Source organism: Acomys russatus, chromosome 25, assembly GCF_903995435.1.
Source record: "Acomys russatus chromosome 25, mAcoRus1.1, whole genome shotgun sequence".
Lineage (NCBI taxonomy): Eukaryota > Metazoa > Chordata > Mammalia > Rodentia > Muridae > Acomys > Acomys russatus.
In genome coordinates this window covers 2,961,921-2,982,108 of record NC_067161.1, presented here as the reverse complement: position 1 = coordinate 2,982,108, position 20,188 = coordinate 2,961,921, and the positions used below count along the sequence as shown (strand labels likewise).

Below are 20,188 nucleotides of genomic sequence, written 5' to 3'. Positions count from 1 at the left end.
TACCATGAAGGACAAACCTGCATACCTTACCACAGAAGAGGTCGGCGTCCTACTAGGCTTCAAATATTTGCGCAGAGATTTGTGCGAAGGCCACCGAAGCATGGGTTCAAATCTCTGCCTCACCTCTTCTGACCGTGACACTGTATCCCCCTACAGTGTCCTTTTCTGTGAGGAGTGGTTGTATGTCCCACAGGAAGGGGCACTAGATCCCTAAAGCCTCTAGTGGCCACACCTATAGACCTGCCGGAGCAGCTGCTGCTGGCTGTTTTAACTAGCCAGGTGCCATGCAGGGTTTGCAGAGAAGAGCTCTGCCAACAGCTACTGCAGACAGACCAGAAGACAGCATGTGGATTTCACCTCCTAGACAGCTCCTGAGGCATCTGAGCACATGGCCCTGCTTGCCACTAGAAGAGCTTCAGTTGCTACTGAAATTTGGGGCCTGTCTTGGTCTTAACCAAGAAGCCTCATTTTGTTACTTGGAGGGCAAGGCGTGGTTAATTTGAATGTGATGAGATAGAGAACATTCTAGTATAAAAGGAAATGCCAGAGGCTTTTTTACAATCATAATCCTTTTGTGATTTGACAGGTAATTATGGTAACTCTGGGGTCCTCACAGATTTAAAAGCTCCCGTCTAGCCCTGTTGTATTTGAAGATCACTGTCCTTCATGCTCCAACTTGAAGGAAACACTCAGCTTCCTGAAGCTCTGAAAGTGCATCTTCCAAGCTCTCCCCTTTCCTCCTGACTACAGTCAGGATTCATCTGACCCAGCATCAAAGGAGACATGTGTCCCTCCTGCCTTCCTACTTCTTGCCATGGCAGCAGGTGGTTAACAGCATGGCGGCTTGCTTTGAGGGATAGTGGGCCTCCAGACTGCTTGCTGTTCCAATTTTGTCTGTGGCATTTTTCCATCTGACTTCTCAAGGCTTTCCTCTCTGACCTCTTCTCCATGTCTCTTGACTCTCACTTCCTGGGCATTTACCCTGCCCCTCACATGTGACTATGGAAGAACACTGTGTTGTCTGAGGGGAGTAGGTTGGAGAGCATCTGTTCTCTCAACCCCAGTCTTGGAGTTCCACTGTGCTATGGTAGATATGGTGGGCTCATGGGATGCTTTAGTTCTGTGACAGTGGGATCTGTTTGTGACTCACATTTCCCCCACTGAGGTTCTCCAAGTCCTCAAGTTGCTCCTCGTCATATTTGGGCTTGTGAATAGTTATATGAGAAGAAGTCAGCTCATGTGGCCTATGTAAGTTGTAAGCTGTTTATCTGAGACAGGGAGCTTGCACTCACAGACCAGCCTTGGAACAATGAACATCAAAGCGGAGTGGTGAAGTTATTCCAATCAGGTCTTGTGTCTTCAGTTCCATCAGCTTCTCACCCTGCCATTCCCACTGAAGAGCAAGCTTTGTCTGATATAGTCAAAACCACTGTTGTGGCTGCCAAAGGGAGCTAGGCTTTGACAGCCCACAGTGAACACACTGGAGCCTTGGGTGGTTTGGTTTTGTAAACATTTATGGAAAAACCCAACAAAGGCCCGCTCCATGCTAGGAAGAGACAGTGACACCTGTTTGAAGCTTGCATTTCGTGGGAGCACATTAGCAGGCCCCTCAGCAGTAATGCAGCAGCTTGTCCTGATAAAGCTCTGGGAGGACCTGCAGGCATTATTGGTGATGTGATGTGTGTGACTTATCCATCCCCACATTGTTTTAAGGACTCTTTGGTGTCATTTTCACTTAGTGTTTCATATTCTTGGTGAGGTTGGCATGTTGGGGACCATGGATACCATAAAAAATGGAATCCACAGAGCAAACAGATAGAAGCATCAAGTGAACAGAATGTGTTCTGTGTTATATGTACAGAATTGTCAGAGTCAATAAACACACGCACGCACGCACACACACACACACACACACACACACACACACACACACACACACACATCATACTGAAAATGAATCCTGTCGTGGATCACTCAAGAAGAAGGATGGTGCCTGGCTGGCTTACTGACTGTGTGGTAGTGTGTATTGGCATCCCAAGTCTTTAAATGGCCTATTAATACTTCCTTTCCTTCTGATTAGTGGGAGAATGCTCATTAATTACTAAGAACGTACATGAAGAAAGTAGAAAGAACAGGAAGAAATCCTCCCTGGATTTCAGTATACTGGTGTCTTTCTTTTTGCACATGTTGTCTTTGTAATAAAGAAAGTTACTCCTTTTTGCTTCTTGAGGTGGGATTTAGGCCGGTGATTCCCTGCCTATGCTCCTCCCTCCTCTGATAGCTTAGTTTACATATCAAGTTAAATGCTTGTGACAAATAGTCTGATGTTACTACACGTATCCCCATATGTAGTAAAGGCTCTGTGAGTTCAGGGTGTGGGAGGAGTCTGTTAGGAGGCATTGGCCAGGCTAAGTAAAGCTCCTTGCACAGGGTCTCCCTGCGGGGGTCAGGGGCAGCATTTTAGAGTGCCCCCCACAGTTGGCTGAATTGCATAAATCATACTTGAGCAGTCTTGCACTGGTTACAAGCTGTGTTATAGCACCTCTATGCTTGTTTCTTTGGAATCAGCAAATAATGCTGGGCAATTGAGTTTGGAAGCTTCTGTGGTTCACCGCAGGCTGGGGCAGCTATGTGTGGGGCTGCTGCAGTTGCAGGGTGCTAGCACCCAGCCAGGGCTCTGCCGTCCATCACCTACACAGCCTAGAGCGGGCTCTTGCAGCTCCTGAGTTCAGAGCTCTCTCTGAAAGGTGGGATCAGTCTACATACCCCTCAGAGCTTTTATCATGAAGCTCACAGAGAGCATGGGAGCGATTTATTCTGGTGTGGAGTCAGTGGTGACTAAAGCAGTGGCACTGCTGAGGGGTGGGCTACCATGGTTTAGAGAGAGCTTGCTTCCATTTTCTCATTCGAACCCAAGGACTCAATGGATGGAACTGTACCACTAGCTGAGGCATCATCATGATTATTGGTTTGTTTACTTTTGCACTGCTAAGTGTTGAACCCAGATCTCATGCATGATAGGTAGTCACCGTACCGCTGAGCTACACCTTCAGCTCCAGCAGGAGCGTGCTGGACAAGCATAACTCAGACGACAAAACAAAACTGCCCCTCTAGAAGTAGTGTTAAGGTTTGTCCAACACTGTCATCTTCTGACTATAAACTGCCAAACTTACCACCTCAGACAAGGTTGCATGCTGTTGGGCGCACAGGGCCATGGTCTCTGGCAGGAAGGAGACTGCCGGGAGCAGGGTTCAGCATGGGCAAGGGTTGTTCCTGAGGCTGACAGTGTCGCGCTTGTCTGTTCCAGGTGGCCGAGATGCATGGGGAGCTGATTGAGTTCAACGAGCGTCTACACCGGGCCCTGGTGGCCAAGGAAGCCCTGGTGTCCCAGATGAGGCAGGAGCTGATCGACCTCCGAGGCCCGGTGAGTGCTCCCCACCAGCAAACAGGTGCTCGGTCTCCCTGTGGGTGCACCAGGCTTCTGCTACCCACAGCCCCACTTCTGGGCTAGGTCATCCCTGATCGTGTCAGTGACCTAGAAAAGTGCAGGACCTGAAAGAGTGCACACCTCGTTCCACCGTGCAGCTTCTCCATGTCCACTTTTGTTGGGCACTGCAGCCACATTACATGTTCTTCGCCCCCGTGCTGTGGTCTGAACTGGCTCAGAGCCTTGCTGCATGTGTCTGTGCTCTGCTGCATGGACAGATGCCCACATTCAGCAGACACGCTTGCCTTTGTGTTCTTAACTTGTACCCACGTAGTCTGCGATGTGGATCTTTTAGCTGCTTTTCCCCCCTCTATAGTTTGGTTTGAGGCGCGCCCCATATTCGCTGAGTTATAGGGCTTTTCCTCTTCTCTATTGACATATTTGGTCATGTAATAGTGTATTGCGGGGATGACGTGTGAATTCTGGGATTCCTGCTTTTCATTGCATAGAGGGTAGTGATTTCACCTCCTCACACATTTACTTGGTTTCTTGTACTGCACTATGGCAAGCTGGGATGCTGGCTCTTTCATGCATGCCCACCACAGCCGCATGTTTACTTAAAAACTTGGCTCACAAAACACCAAGTTCCAAGGGCTGGCAGAAGTAGTGTGCTCTCTCAATTATCTACCACCACGGGCAGCTCTCACCAGCTGAGGACAGCTTTATTTCAACAATAACACTTCCTGTCTCCCTCTTCTGTGTTATTTGAGTCAAATACTAAGCAGAATTTTGTCTCTGGTCATCTTAATGTGTACATATGTCTGAAAATAAGATAATGTTATTCTAGTTTGTGTATAGCATTTGGTTGGTGTTTCTGGGAGGCCTGCTCTTTTCTGAGGAGAAACAGAAGAAAGTAGATCTGGGGGACAGGGGAGGTGGGAGGAAAGACTGGGGAGGGGAGGGGGGAGCTGCAGTAGGATGTAATATATGACAGAAGAATTAAAAAACCTTAAAGGAGCCAGCGTGATGCTGCACGCCTTTAATCCCAGCACTCAGAGAGTCAGAGGCAGGCGGATCTCTGAGTTCGAAGCCAGCCTGGCTACAAAGCGAGTCCAGGACATCCAAGGCTACACAGAGAAGTCCTGTCTCAGGGAAGAAAAAAAATCTTTAAAAAAACAAGAAAATGTAAATGCTATGCCATCCTTACCCTTTACGTCCACTACTTGTATAGCAGCGTGTATCAGTATTCAAATGGCCAACTAATTTGTTTTAAATAGGTTTTTAAATTTGGGCTCTACATGAGGCTCTCACATTATAATTCATTGATTGCCTCTTAAGTTTCTTTCTCATAATTTGAAATTGCTGGTAAATGTGCCTAAGTCATTGGGAACATTTAGGCAGACAGCTCAGTAGTGTACCTTCCTGTGTTGTGCAGCCACCTCAGCTGTTCTTCTCTGAAGACTGGCCACTCTCCCCACCCGAGATAAAATACTCATCCTTCCTTCCTCCCTCTGTCCTTCCCTCCCTCCTCCCTCCCTCCTTCCCTCTCTCCCTCCTCCCTCCCTCCTTCCTTTCTCCCTCTCTCCCTCCCTCCCTCCCTTCCTTCCTTCCTCAGCCTTCTCTATCTGCCATCCTGCCTTTGGGAATTTGACTTTTCTCTTACACTTTGTCTTTGGATCCTCCCTGGTCTCTGTCTTTCCCTGGAGTTGGTTTATGGACAACACTAGGTCATTGGAGTTTTGCACTAGTTTCCTCAATGGTGTCTCTGGGTAGTGGTGTCTCACATGCTCCTCCTTCTTTGGTTTCCTTAAGCTGGCATTGGGTCTAGATGTGTGGAATTGGCTTCGCTTCACTGATGACGTAACTCTGGTTGGACTGTTTCTTCTCAGCTGTCCCACAACTGTCTCTTCATGATGGCAACATCTGTCTGTTGTTATCCCTAGGCCAGTTACCACATGTCTCCATCAGGTCAGTGCCTCATCCTCTTGATGCCTGTGTAGCCCCATCAATGAGAAGGGACAGTGGGTGGTGAGTCTAGATGTCCAAGTGCTAACCTCTGTCTCCCATGAATAGGGCAGGTCCTCATGATGCTCCTGTTTCCATGTCTAGCTTTGAGTGTTCCAGCCTTGCAGGGCTGCCTGACGAGGGGACCATGGGCAGACAGGAAGTGAGCAGTGGCCCTTTTTTTTTTTTTTTTTTTTTTTTAGCATAGGCCCAGTTTTAACTGGGTGGCATACTTTATGATGCCGCTCTGGATGCTTTGACTGAGAGCAACTTCAGTGCCCCTTTCTTACTGTGAAGGCTGAAGACAGTGAGCCCCACCTGTGTAGATTGTGGACTGCTGGTCTGAGTGCCTGGCAGTGACTGAGTGGCTGTTACTGCCCAAGCATAATGTGCTGCCTGTAAGCATGAGTTTGTTGTTATAGCTCCACTCTGCCTAACAGGGTGTTACCAGCTGTGACCCTCATAAACAGAAGATGAAACAGGCCTAGAAGTGAAGTCACCTACCCACTGTTTCTCAGTGAGGAGTGGCAGGGCTAAGTCTAGTTTTATTTATTTATTTATTTATTTTTGGTTTTTCAAGACAGGGTTTCTCTGTGTAGCCTTGGCCATCCTGGACTCACTTTGTAGACCAGGCTGGCCTCGAACTCACAGCGATCTGCCTGCCTCTGCCTCTCGAGTGCTGGGATTAAAGGGATTTTCTTTAACAGTTAAAAATGCCAACCTTTTTGGATTCTTCAAAACAAACCATGTTTTTTGATAAGAGTTAGTTTTCTCATACTTTGTTAAACTGGGCTAGGCAGATTGTTCAGTGGCTAAGAGCACTTGTTGCTCTTGCGGAGGACCCAGATTTTGTTCCCCACATCCACATGGTGCTTTACAGACATCTTTTCCTCCTTCTCCAGGGAATCTGATGCCTTTTGACCTTGAGGGCACCAGGCATGCTCATAGTGCACAGACATGCACATAGGCAAAACACTCATACACATAAATTAAAAGAAATAATTCTAATAACCTGGATGAATTGACTGAAAGGATGGAAGATTTATTGGGGCTCACAATTTAAGGGGATATGGTCCTTCATGGTGGCACAGGAGAGGCTCATGGCCATGGTAGTATGAGCTTGAGGTGCTTGGTTATGTGGCATGGATAGCCAGGAAGGAGAGAGGCTGGGATGTGCACCTCAAGCTCCCTCTCCCACCCAGGGTCCTACTTCCTCCCGCTCGATGCCATCTAGTCCCACAGCCTCTGCAAACGGCCAGGGACCAAATGCTTCCACACATGGGCTTAGGAGGCTGTTTCACAGCCAAGCCATCGCATTTACAAACTGAAGCAGCTAACGGGTTAGGAGTTGGCTCAGTCAGTAAAGCGCTTGATATATAAGCAGGGGGACCAGGGGTCAGATCTCTGGCACCCACATAAAGAGCTGATTGGGCACCTTGTGTCTGGAATCTTAGCTCTGGGGATGGAGACAGGCGGACCCCAGGAGCTCACTGCCCAGCCAGTAAGTTCCAGGTTTAAATTAATAAGGAACTGAGGAAAATATTTGACATTGACTTCTGATCTCCACACGCATACAAACGTGAACATGCATTGCACATGTACACACACCTATGTGTGCACACACAGTCCCACACTTTAAAAGGAATTGGAATGGGTGTTAAGAGAAAAGAGGCTCCCCAGACCCTCTCCTCCCCAGACCCTCTCCTCCCCAGACCCTCTCCTCTCCATGGCACCCTCATTTTCTGCCCCATGGGCAGGAAAACTTCCCGGTTGGCTTTACCTTTCCAAGCCTCCTGCACACACTTGCACATTGAAGCAACCGGCGTCTGCTGCATTGGCTATATATTACTTCTCCCCCATGTCACAAAGCACCTGAGAGATGTTTTCATCTGGCTTTACACACTGATCTATTTAAGGACAGACTTATGCTCCCTAGGGTGGCCAGCCCCATAATCTAGCTGGCCAGAGCCCTGCTGAGGATTTTGAAGTTTCTCCTTTTTGCTTTTGCAGCAGTGGTAGACGGACAGTCTTCTAAAATCCTGCATTTGGATGGAAAGGTTGTTTGGTGGCTGGTTAGCTTGAGCAGGCCCAGAACTCTTGCCATGCAGGATTGTTGAGGTGTGTCTGCTCTACCCACTGCAGGACAGTTCTAGAAAACCTAGGGACCATCACCTTGCAAAAGGCCAGGATACAGTAGGTTCCAGCAATCTGCTGAGTGTGCCATAGGAAACCACCCTCTACCATGACTGCATCACCTCCATGCAGAGGGCTTGGGACCGCTGTGCTTCTGTCATGTATCTAAAGCCCTTCTTCTCAGACCCCAGCCCTTGCTTCTACTGTCATCTCTGACTAGAAGACCATCTGGGCCCGGACTTTACCCTATCTCTCTGTTACTTCCTCAGGGAACTCCCCAGATGCTCAGGCACAGGCAGATCACCCCCCCCTCCCCCGTATCTCCTTAGCGGGATTGTTGATTGGTCCCCCAAAGTAAGTACATGGCTAGTGTAGGTCAGATAGTTAAATGAATGAGTGAACATCACTGTTGGTATCCAGGCTTTTTCTGAGCCCCATAACACATGAGCCTATTTCTCTGCCCATACTGTGCTTCTCGCTAAGACCTGAGTACTGTCCAGGCTAACAGTGGCCAGCAGACAGGAATGAGCACAATGGTAGTCCAGAGCCTGAAGTCTGCTGGGAGGAGGTGGCTGTGGAATTGTGGCAGGGCTAAGTGGGGGAGCTCTTGACATTGTCATTATTGCCTCAAGACTGTCCTGGTCACCTCAGCAGAGCACATGGCAGGCAGAAGGAAGGAGGTGTTTCTAGTTCGTGTCAAGGCTCTTAGCCTCTCTTGTCATCTGTCACCTTGGTGGGACTCCCTCCAGTCCTTCAGACTTCTCATGTGTCAGGATTCTGCTGTGGTTGGAGCCCGTTTCCACTTCTGCCAACTGGAAACATGGCCCAGGGCCTCTTTCTAGATCAGCACTCACCATGTGATGGCTGCTCAGTGCATGGTCCTGGTCATCATCACTGCATCCTTATAAAGCAGAAGACAGCCACATAGACCAGGTCATAATTAAGAAAAAGATAGGATGTGTGCCTCAGATCCCTCCCATGGGTATTGTTGAACAATATTACACATTTTGAAGATAAGCTACTCATTTGAAGAAGGGATTTGGCACTTGTGGGTGAATTGTCTTAGAGTAAATATTGCTGTGATGGAGCATCATGACAACTTGGCTCACATATCTCAAGTCATAGTCCACTGAAGAAAGCCAAGGCAGGAACCTGGAGGCAGGAGCCGATGAGAGGCCATGGAGGGTGCTGCTTACTGGCTTGCTCCTCATGGCTTTCCCAGGATTACACCCTGGGAGAATAGTTAAAAGTCACAGTGTGAGGGCTCCATAAATGCTGGTGTGTTTCTGTATAAACTGATGACATGACCCCTCTGTGTTATGGTTAAAAGGGATGGTTTTTATTGTAAATATGAGAGAGAACAGCCAGAGCATAGAGAAAAGGTGGCAACTCTCATGGCCAGCAGACTGGACCTGGCCAGGAGAGAAGCAGGAGTAGAGAGGGAGAAGTGGGGAGGGAAGGAGGAGACTGGCTTTCCAAGTTATTCTAGATGTGCCAAATTGACAGTTAAACCTAACCAGCACCCTTGGCCATCATATTTCCAGCTAGAACACTTGTGACTTGGCTGTGAGGCGAGCGCCTGTGGGGAAGGGGACCTAGGTTCTAGGTGCTTCTGTTGACTCTAATGTTATGGTGACAGTTTCTTAGTCAGGTTTGGTTTCAGGAGTGCTGGGGCTTAAAGGTGCACCATTTTGAAAGAAAAAAGTCTTGAGTTTTGTGGGATCTAAGGTCCTTCCTGTCCACTCCTGTGGTGTCTTGAGTTCTGTGGGATCTAAGGTCCTTCCTGTCCACCCCTGTGGTGTCTTGAGTTCTGTGGGATCTAAGGTCCTTCCTGTTCACCCCTGTGGTGTCTTGAGTTCTGTGGGATCTAAGGTCCTTCCTGTCCACCCCTGTGGTGTCTTGAGTTCTGTGGGATCTAAGGTCCTTCCTGTCCACTCCTGTGGTGTCTTGAGTTCTGTGGGATCTAAGGTCCTTCCTGTCCACCCCTGTAGTGTCTTGAGTTCTGTGGGATCTAAGGTCCTTCCTGTCCACCCCTGTGGTGTCTTGAGTTCTGTGGGATCTGAGGTCCTTCCTGTCCACCCCTGTGGTGTCTTGAGTTTTGTGGGATCTGAGGTCCTTCCTGTTCACCCCTGTGGTTCAGAGCTCCTCATCCCTATGTCTGTTCCTTAGTCTCTGTCTTTCTTTCAGCCTTAGCCCCACTCCCACTCACCTGTTGAACGCACTTACTCTGTGAGCAGGAAGAGAGCCAGATAGGGGAAGGCAAGGGCACTCCTTAGAATCTCTCCTCCCTGACCAGGGCAGCAGGTGCAAACCCACGACTCTTAGATCCCGGTATCACGTCGTTTCCCCTTCCTCTTCAGGTCACACGCTTTAGTTCCTGCTCCCAAGCACTGTGGCTTCTGAGGCGCCGTGTCCTGGACACAGCACTGTGCATGGTGTAGATATCCACGGCCTCTGAGGTGAGGCTCTCGAAGGCCACTTTGTGTACTGAGCACTCTTCTGGCCTTCCTTCTTTATGGCGCTGTGCATTCAAAGGGGCTTTGTCGTTGTTCTTGGTGCTGTTGCATATTTAGTTTTTACTTTAAAACATGCTAAGCTTCGGTTGCTGCTTTTGATCACACTGATTGCTTCGCCTTGGAGGCGGAAGGGGCTCTTTGGACACATCAACCTGGAGACATTCCTAAGGGCAGAACAGTGACTGTGTAAGGCGGACTCTGGAGGAAGAAGCTTGTGTGGGCACGAGGCAGCGCAGTCGTTGTCTTTGCTTCAGGACCTCCCGGAGGTGCTCCCACAGGCTTGGTGACACACAGCATTCCCAGAAGTTCCCTGTCTCCGGGGACAGTTTCTCGGAAGGGCCTCACAACTGATTTCTGGGAAAGGCAGTGGGGAAGGTCCCATAGGCATGGTGCTCATTCTGACACATTCCCCGCGGGCTCATCAGAGGCCACTGTGCCTCCAGCACGGCCTGGCCGGAGACTTGTGAGAGCACAGGTGTGACCCCACATGACTGGGGTCATTCCCAGGCCTCTGGCCCCCTGTGTCCCACTGATTCTCTAGGCCCTTGGGCCCCACTGACCCAGCCTGGCAGTGGCATGGTCATTGAGCTCATTCTGCTTTTATCTCCCCTCCCCTCTCCCCTCCCCTCTTCTCCCCTCCCCTCCTTCACAATCTCCACCCTCCCTCCCTGTTGCTTCTGCGTTGCGTGTGCTGTTCTCCCCCTTCCTCTGTACCCTGACTTCTCTCCCCCTCCCCCATGTCTGGCCCTTTGTTGCCATCTCTCTGATTCTTTCTGTCCTGCACTTCCTGTGTGTGTTGCTCTCCATGTTCACCTCTCATTGGCTCTGCCATCTGTGTCTCCCCTGGGCAAGAGTCCCCTATGCCCCTTCCCTCTCCATCCTCCTCCTCTATTGTCTCTTGATGAATGAACTTTCACAAGGCTCTGTGGTTAGCAGTAGTTTCTGCTTAACAGCAAATCCATACATCCTTCCCCTTCATATGTGAGATTTCTGTGGTGTGTGTACATGGTATGTGCGTGCTGTGTGATATATGTATGTGTATTGTACGGTGTGGTATGTGGTGTGTTTGTGGTGTGGGTGTGTGTAGTGTAGTGTGTATGTGTGGTATATTGTATGGTGTGTATGTGTAGTATGTGTGTGTATGTGATATAGTGTGTGTGTGGTAGGTGGTGTGTGTGCATGTATGTGTGGTGTGTAGTGTGTCTGTGTGTGTGTGATATATGTGTGGTATATTATATGGTGTGTGTGTGTGTGTGTGTGTGTGTGTGTGTGTGTGTGTGTGTGATGTAATGTGGTTGGTTGGGGGGGGCGTCCCCGTGATGAGGGTGTGGTTTCCTCAGCCTCTGTTAAGCCTATCACTTCATGTCTCCATCTTCTTCCCTCGTGGGCTGAGAGCTTTTATGAAGTCTCTCCTCAGAGCCTGGAGCCTGTGTCATATGAATTGACCACACGACTATGGTAGCTATGGCAACACCACCAACCAGGGCCTTCCGTTGTCCAGAAAAGTGGCTTCCTGTACTGCCAGATAACAGACTTTGACAATGCCTCCTGTGAGCAGCCCAGGGTTTGCACAGGACATCCTCCCTCTGCTGTTGAGCTGTCCTAGCTGATTCGAGAGATTAATAAAGCTCAGAGAGGAGACGGACGGGCGGGCCCATCCCCCAGGTTGTAGCAAGGGTCACATTGGCATGGGCCTGTCTCTGCATCTTTAAGATCTCAGAGGGACTGACCTCATGTTGGGGCTGATACCATTTAAGGACAGAGGCTTAATAAGAAACTTGACTTTTTGACTTGGTGGCAGTCGGCAAATTATCTGTGGTGCCCTCGCAGCTCTGAACTGCACATCCAGGTTGTAGAGTCTTTTGAATTCTGTGTGTGGCACATGTGTTTTAGCTGTGTGCTGTCGTGCAGATAATCTGGAACAGTGCTGTCACTGAAAGTATCCCACGTAGGAGCCTAACACAGAAATGTTAGTTTTCAACGCAAAACTATCTGGAAAATGCTTGCAGGACCCTCTCTAAATTTCTCCATGTGAGGGATAGAAGCCCCTTCGTGGGTACAGTTTGTTTTCTGTTGATGGACAGCTGCCCCAGTGGTGCCATGGCTTTGGAATGTGCACCAATATGCCCTGGACCAGGCTCGTCCTGGCTCAGGCCTTCCTTTCCTGAAGCCTGTGCTGGCCTCTTGCTTCTGGAGCTACTTGCTGCTGTGAGCTGCGGGAGGTGCGTGACCCTCACCACCTGAGACTTGTGGGTACACAACCTTGAAAATGCACTTCCACTGTGATTGCCTCTACACTCTGTAACAACCTGGTTTATGCTTCTGTCAGTCACTCGTGTTTCAAGCAGCTGCTTTGCATAGAGTGTGAGGCACACAGACCTGGGATACAACCTGTGCCCTGGGGGGGGGGGGGGGCTAACTCCAGAATATGTGCTGTCTGACGTGCGTCTGTCTGCTTTGATTGGACTGATGTTTGGCATGGACACAGGCCAGCCCAGCCCAGCCTGAGAGCAGTCCTGCCACTGATCCTGAGAAACATCAGCAAGGATTATTGTTAGGCCTTTCCTGATCTTGTTTCCCCCTATGTCTGCCCAGCAAAGGTTCACATGTGCATGGGTCAGTTCAGTGCATAACACCCACGTAGCAGCGAGAGAACTGTAGCCAAAATGCTTTTGGGATTCACTGGTCCCTGGTTTTTCATTTATTTACCCTCATAGGCCTGTCTGAGAAGTACTCACTCTCTCTCCCTTGGGTTCCATGTGACCCAGGTGCAGAGACGACATTCAGAGACGCTAGCCCTTGTTAGTGGTGGAAGCAAGACCTGCTTTGATGTGCTTACATCCACTCCGATCTCACTGCCTTCCATGCGCACTCACTCAGACTGCATCTTCACCTCCCCACAACTAGATATTGCTGTGATCACAGCACCCGGGACGCTGTGCCCCAGACCAATGTGTGTTGCAGGCACAGAGGTTTCTCAGCATGGTGGTAATGTAGAGAAGAGGTCCCGAAACTAAGGCCATGGCACTCCCATGGGGCTGGCCTGGGATTACCTCTCTTCTAGGAGTCCAGACGGTGGGTTTACCCTTGACCTTTGTCATCCTGAAGTGTGGTATCTCCTACGCTTGGCTGCTCTGCCTCAACCATCTTTCTGACCAAGACATGCTGTCATCTTCTCCCTGATTTTGCCTTGCTTTTCCTCTGCATGGCTATACTTGTGCGACCCCTTTAAGTACATTATGTCTACTTTCCTCATGCCTTCCTCTGTGTTAGTTGAGCCACCAGGACATTGTACACTTTTTAAAACTCTCTCTGTTTTTTCTTTTTAACTCTCTTAAAGAACTAACCCCCGCCCCCCCTTGCCTTTCTCACTTCCAAGAGCCTTCGTTAGCTTAGGCTTGCTCGGCAGAGAAGTGAGCAGATTGGCCAGCGTCCTGTGACCCGTGGGTCATTCTGAGAGCTTTCTCTCCTCCCCAGTGTGAGCATGCATAGTCTTCTGTCAAGTCTCAGCCCAGTTCTGCTTTGTGTTGCACGGAGTACAATTCCTCTGGCCTCTTGGGGGCAAGACGGTTAAGTGACCAGCTGAGAACACATGCACCTTGCTAAAGGGATCCTTGATTTAGGTGCAGAAGGCTAAACTCTTGGTCCCCTGCATGTGCTTTTTCCAGAAAGTGTCCTCTTCTTAGTACTGCCATCTCCATACTGTCTACCGCCAGTGTGTGGTGACTGTAGCCATTGCCCTGCAAGGTTTGTTAACGGCTTCATAGGTGTCTGACCAAGATGATTTTGTTTCCCAGAGCCTGAATGGAACACTCTAAGATACTAAAAAATAAAATAAAATATTGCTAGCTAAGCACTGGAGAGCTTTCTTGTTCAGGGATTTTGACAAACTTAAAAAGATCCCAGCTTCCTATTTCTATGTTTTTTCCCCCCTGATAAAATGTCTTTCTTCATTCCTGCTGTTCAGGAATATCACTGTTGTTACCAGCATGAGTATACTGCCCCAGTGCAAGTTGCTATCCCATCCCATAAGAGCCAAGCTTGCTGCCTCTGCTCTCATAGGGTACAGGTATTCACTTATTGATGTGTGTGTGTGTGTGTGTGTGTGTGTGTGTGTGTGTGTGTGTGTGTGTGTGTGTGTGTTTGTGACAGGATTGAACCCAGAGAAATGAAAAGGGAGCATTCTTACACCCCCACCCCCACCCCGAGACAGGATTTCTCTGTATATCCTTGGCTGTCCTGGACTGGCTTTGTAGATCAGGCTGGCCTCAAACTCACTTCAATTGGCTGGCCTCTGCCTCCTGAGTGCTGGGATTAAAGGCGAGTACACCCTGCCTGGTGAAAGGGGAGCATTCTTACTAAGCTGTATTTGCAGCCCTCTTTCCTACACTTCATTTTGAGACAGGATCTCACAATGTTGCTTAGCTTGCTTTGAGCTCACTTGTAGCCCAGGGTAGCCTTGAACCTGTGATCACCTCATCTCAGCTTCCTAGGTAACTGGAGTTATAGGTTTGGTCAGAAAACCTGGGCTAATTGGCTTTTTAAAATGTTAAACTTTATTGAAAGCGTTTTATGAATACTTAAAGGTGGAAAGTTATAGTCATAAAGAGTGTGATAATAGTACTTACACTCTATCATTTTTTTTTTCTGGAGACTTGATTACTTTTGGAATGTGAAAGGAAATTGTTTGGAGCCGTGATGCATCATGTATACTTTTATGCAGAAAGACAGTTGGTTACTGTAGGAAACATTGTGCTAGGTTTGTTTCCAAATTAATCTGGCAGCTGCCAAGGCAGGACTGACCCTTGCCGGCCTCTGGTCTCTTTCCAAGCCTTCCTTTACCACCTGCTCTTGTTCTTGTTTGCAAAGTTTTACTTTTCAACCCTTTATCTTTTAAAACACTTTCAGTTTTTTTCCAAATAGCACAATATAAAAAAATATATTTGAAAGAATTTCAATGACACACACGTTATTCACAGGACAGAATATAGATTCCTCTCTCCCAGTGACCTTGCTGTGGGAGCTTGGGTGTATATCTTTCTGGATATCTTTAATAGATAGACATTCCATAGACTTAAATGTGTATGCATATAAGATACACTTGCTATTTTTAGCTGGACAGGTTGTTCTGAGACTCCCCGTCTCCATTTGTGAATATGTACGGGATCCTTTTCTGTGTTTTCTGAACATCCATCCCCTGAGACAGACCGTACTGCCATGCTGGTGCTACTGTGTACTGCCTTTGTTCCAACATGGTGTCTTCTAACATTCACTGGCCTTATGGGTAACTCTTGGCTTTCCTGGAGGTAAAGAAACCCTTAAAAGTGAGAATGATGACAACACTCCTGCCTGCAATAAAGGGCAGCTTCTATTGAGCACTTTTTGTGTCCCATGACCCATTCCAAGTGCTGTAATGTATTAGCTCAGTGAGATAGACATTGCCACTTCCATTTAGAGGACACGAAGGCCCAGGTGAGGTACGTGCCCCCATTTGCTAACTAATAAGTGTGGGAACCAATGGGTCTCTTGGTTTTTCAGAGTTATCCTCATCTTTAGATAAGACTGGTACCACTCACCAGGGAGAGTTGTGTTAGGTTCAGGTTTACAGATGACGCCTTCACATCAGCCATGTGGGAGGTGAAATCTGGCTTGATCACAGCCCTGAGTGCATGCCTGTGCTCTCATACTGCGTTCTCTCCCTGACATTTACCATCCCTCAGCACAGAGTTGTTTATCTGTCTCTTCTCTACTTGGCCGAGCTCCCGGCACCTGCTGTGGGCTATTAAATATTTATTGAACAAGTGACTGTTAGTTCCCACTTCTCACCAAGCATCCTCACTCTGGATGCCCAGAACGTGCTCACTGAATTCAGTATTGATTCCAGCCTGATGTAAGGCACCAGCTATTGCAGCAAGTATCACCCACCCTTGAGTTTTTTGATACCTAAATTGAAACTGTTTCCAATGTGGTTATGAAGTTGTCCATCAGTAACATTCAGAGAAAGGGCTCAATAAAGAAGCTTGTGGAGAGGGAAGGGTCTGCCTCTGAGCTAGCCCATCAGGACCACACAGCAAGGCTGTCCCTGGAAGCCTTGCATTAGCTGGCATGGAGGAAGATTCTGGGCCCTCAGACTCTGAAGGGCGATGGCTGGAGTTTCTCTGTTCTTTAGCATGAGTAGCATGGCTGAATATATGAGCCATACTTTATTTTTCTCAGACTCAGTTGTCACATCTATAAATACCATCTAATTTGTTAGTCAGGGATGGCTGTGCTGTATTATAGTAACAAACACTCCCAACATGTCATGAATCGGAGACTGCTGTTTCTGTCTCCCTCATATTGCATGTCCTTCATGGGTAGCAGGGCCACTGCTCTGTGCTGTTCATCCTCCTTAGAAACAAGAGATAAGCCATACTGTCCGAAAACCTCCACCCAGAAATGACATGCATCATCTCTCTTATATCATTAACAAAGCAAGCCCAGCACATCTGACTGTGGGGAGTCTTAGAAGAGAAGGCAGAGTTACTAAGGAGAAGTGGCCTGCGCTTCCCAAGAGGGTGGTGGAAGAACCCAGTTAGCTGGCATGCACGGCACTTGGTTCCGGGGCATTGGTGCTGGTGGCAGTGGCAATGATGCACAGTGGGGAATTAGGGCTCGTTTTGGGCTGTGATTGACAGCAACTGTATTTTCTTGACCTGCTTGTGCTGTGCACATGAGCCGAGGCTCTCAGTTGCCTGCATAGTTGATCCTGCGCTTGGAAGTATAGTCAGCATTCAGGCCAATTGTGGTCTGTGTTGAAAGAGTTCTCCCTCAGAAGGAGGGTTGTACTGCGTCCTTTGGGTTTTCATTTTCAGGCCTTAGCCTTGTTATGAAGACTTACAGACTAAAATAAAATAGCATGTGGAAGCTGGGAGGGATTTCTGGGTCTGCAGTGTCCGTATCACTTAGGATGCCTCCAGAGAAAGACCCAGGGAAAGCAGCCTCAGGGGCTTCAGCACAGCCAGCCCTGGTACTTAGATAAGTGCAACCTGGAGTTTGTGTCCATCCATCATCCTGTCCTTATTGTCCCGTGTCACAACGGTCTTATCCATTGTGTAAACAGTAGCAACTGCAGGGAAAGCCCAGTGCATCATCAAGAGAGAATTAATCCCAGCCTAGGCTCGTGAACAGAGGCCCTGGGACCACTGTGGCAGAGTTGGCTTAGTTCATTGCGCCATCTAGAACCCATCTCTATGGCTAGGGCAGGTCATACCAGTTGGCTTGAGGTAGTTGGTGTCCATTCATGGGTTAAGTCAGCCAGTGGCATGGCTTCCCCCAGGAAACAGGTGGATGATAAGCAGCAGCCAGCATGGCCTGCCTCTTTCTCCTCCTGCACCTTCCTCTCCTCAGGAAATATGGAAGCTCCGAATAGCAAAATGACAGTGCCTGCTGTTGCTCAGACTGGCAGACAAGAGAGGGGATGGGTGGCTGCCTGGCAGAGCACCTTCTTGCTGCTTTGACTTGTCTCCAAAAAACACCTTGTATAACAATTACGGGGTTTAAAGTGGGAGTGTGTCATACCTGGGGAGGTGTAATTAGGAAAAGACTGTTAAACATCACCATGCATGCCACCTTTAGCAGAACTCACTTGCTGTTTATTGACAAAAGAGATCGAAAATTAGGCCATTTTTTTTTTCCTGGCAAGTGACTTTATTTGTTACATCTGCACGTAAGGTCACATTGGTAACTTACGAAGTTTCTGATGTAGATGTATTCTTTGGGGGAGGGGCAACCCTGTAGCTGCTATTACAGAAAAAATCATTTAGAATATATCATACATAATACAAACCATCAGACTGAAGTTAGAAATCTCCTTGGCCGCCACTCTTGATTCCATTAAAAATAAGTGTCCCAAGGAGGAGGATAGAAGGGCACTTGCAGAGCATCATCTGCTGGCAGCTATCACTGTGTCTTGGTGTCCACTTGAGCATGAGGTTCCGCCTTTCTCCCTTCCTCTTGTGCTTTCTTATGGCCATCCTTAGCACTCTGCAGAGGAAGATAGGCAGAGGCACTGACGGACTAGCTCAGCACACAGAAGACACCCGCTGCTGGCCCGCCTGCTTCGTTTCTTGCTGTAATGTGGGCACAAGTTCTTCAGAGGTCTGCCACTGTGAGGACAAGGCAGGCAGACCAAGCTATCTTCCCTCTCTTCAGCCTACCCCCTCTCTGCATTTATCCTCTGCCCCTCCCGGCTGCTGCGTGGCCTTGTGCTCTGACATCATGGCTTGTCATGTGTGGTGTGGATGGGTTACGTGAGCCTGCCCTTACAGAGGATCTGACTCCGGATCAGACTTGATATAAATTTTGGGGATAAATATACATAAAAGGAGAGTGTGTGGGTTTGCGATAATGTTGCTGGCTTTCAAAAGGTGCAAGGGATGCAGAAGCCAGACCTCTGGGTCCTCAGCTGGGTTTCCAAAGGCGGTGCCACAGGCTACTGTTCACCCCTGAGCTGCTGGCACTGGAAAGCCTCTTGCTGAGACCAGCTCTGCCAGGCTCTCAGCAGGCAACTCTCCCAACACCCACACCAGCCCTCCACAGCACAGTCGGTCCCTCTGCTTTCCAGGAGGAAAGGTTGTAGCTTGTAGAAGGCTGTAAGCGGAGTCATAGCTAGTCTTCATCAAAGTGAAGCCAAAACCAGACTTATTTAGATGAGGAAAGAAATCAAAATATATTATCCCAGAGAGCTAATATATATCACAAATGTCGCAGAACGTAGAAAAACTACACAAAAGCTTTATTGATAAGCCACCTCAAAAACACTTTCTCTCTTACTTTTTTATGGCTCCATGCTCTATTATAGAGAATAGAAACACTGCTTAGCTATTCTTCTAGCCCAAGTAAATAAAAGTTTTCAAACATTTTGTATGAAAAAAGAGTTATATAAAAGATTTTTTTTTCAGCAAATACTGGTGTATTATTCACTGCTAAAGTCCTGTCACTAACATCTTTCTGTACCCACTTTGTGACTTGTCTCTTTCTCCATCATCCATCATTACCTGTCCATCATTCATTATCCATCTATCCACCCATCTCTATTACCCACCCATCCACGACCTATCATTTATACACCCATCATGTGGTACCCATCTACTCACCCATCACTTATCCACCCATCTCTATTATTTATCTATCAGCTGCCCATCATTTATCCATCCATCCATCCATCCCTCATTGCTCATCCACCCACCTAGTCACCAGTTATCCATGTATTTCCCATTATTCATCCATTCACCTTCATTTGTGTTTTTTATTCAGTTTTTAAAAATTGCAGACATTATCACACATTTCTTCCCAAGGTTCACGTTGAACTTTAGCTCACCCCAGAGTGCCTCTCCGTTCCTCCTTCTGCTCTCTCTCTGCTCCCCTCCCAGAGGCCAGCATTCTCTTCTTTTTCTATATGTATATAAAATTGAATGATTATTAGACTTACATTGAGAAAGTTAGCAACTTGCATTGCACATAGTAAAAATTTCAAGGAACCATGTTTTACAGAATGAAAAGCTATTTCTTCTGATCTTCGTTTCCAGTGTCCTTCCTCCCAAAATGTTCAATCCAAGTGCACCAGCGCACAGTGTTCGCTCCCTCCTTCCTGAGCATCCCCTTCCCTGCCACCTGCTTTGTGCCAGGCCTTGGCTTTGGTGTTCTGTCCTTAGCAGAGAAGGAGGGTCCCAGTCTGCCTGGTGGCTGTGTGGTCTGACTGTGCCTGTGTGTTTACGTAACTATTCATGACTTCCTCCTGGGCCCCTGTTTCCATGCGTGGTGCTGCAGTATGTCTTTGTGTATTTGGCTTCATGCATATGCTGTCTAAGCATCTTAACTGAACAGGAAGAAGCTGGTGCCTACTCTAAGTAAACTGGATCATTTACATATGTTCCCTCCTCCGGCCACCCATTCATCCGTCTGTCCACTTGGACGTCTACTCCTTTGTCCATGCAGTGTGAACATTCATGAGCAATCTCACATATGCCTAATGCCTCTTGGCTCTGGGAATATTGTCCCTGAAACACTCATAATCTTATGAGGGAATGTGATCCATCAAAAATGAAGCCATAGAAGTTTTGCAGGC

General features: G+C 48.1%; 1 protein-coding gene across 3 annotated transcripts in view; it reads left to right on the top strand.

Annotated features, from left to right (window-relative positions):
- Snx29 (sorting nexin 29) overlaps window positions 1-20,188 on the top strand; it is a 386,740-nt gene that overhangs the window by 272,013 nt on the left and 94,539 nt on the right. For all 3 annotated transcript variants that reach the window (XM_051167340.1, XM_051167339.1, XM_051167341.1), the window contains one exon: window positions 3,308-3,424. In XM_051167340.1, the coding sequence (XP_051023297.1) occupies window positions 3,308-3,424 (117 nt within the window). The remainder of the gene's footprint in view (window positions 1-3,307; window positions 3,425-20,188) is intronic.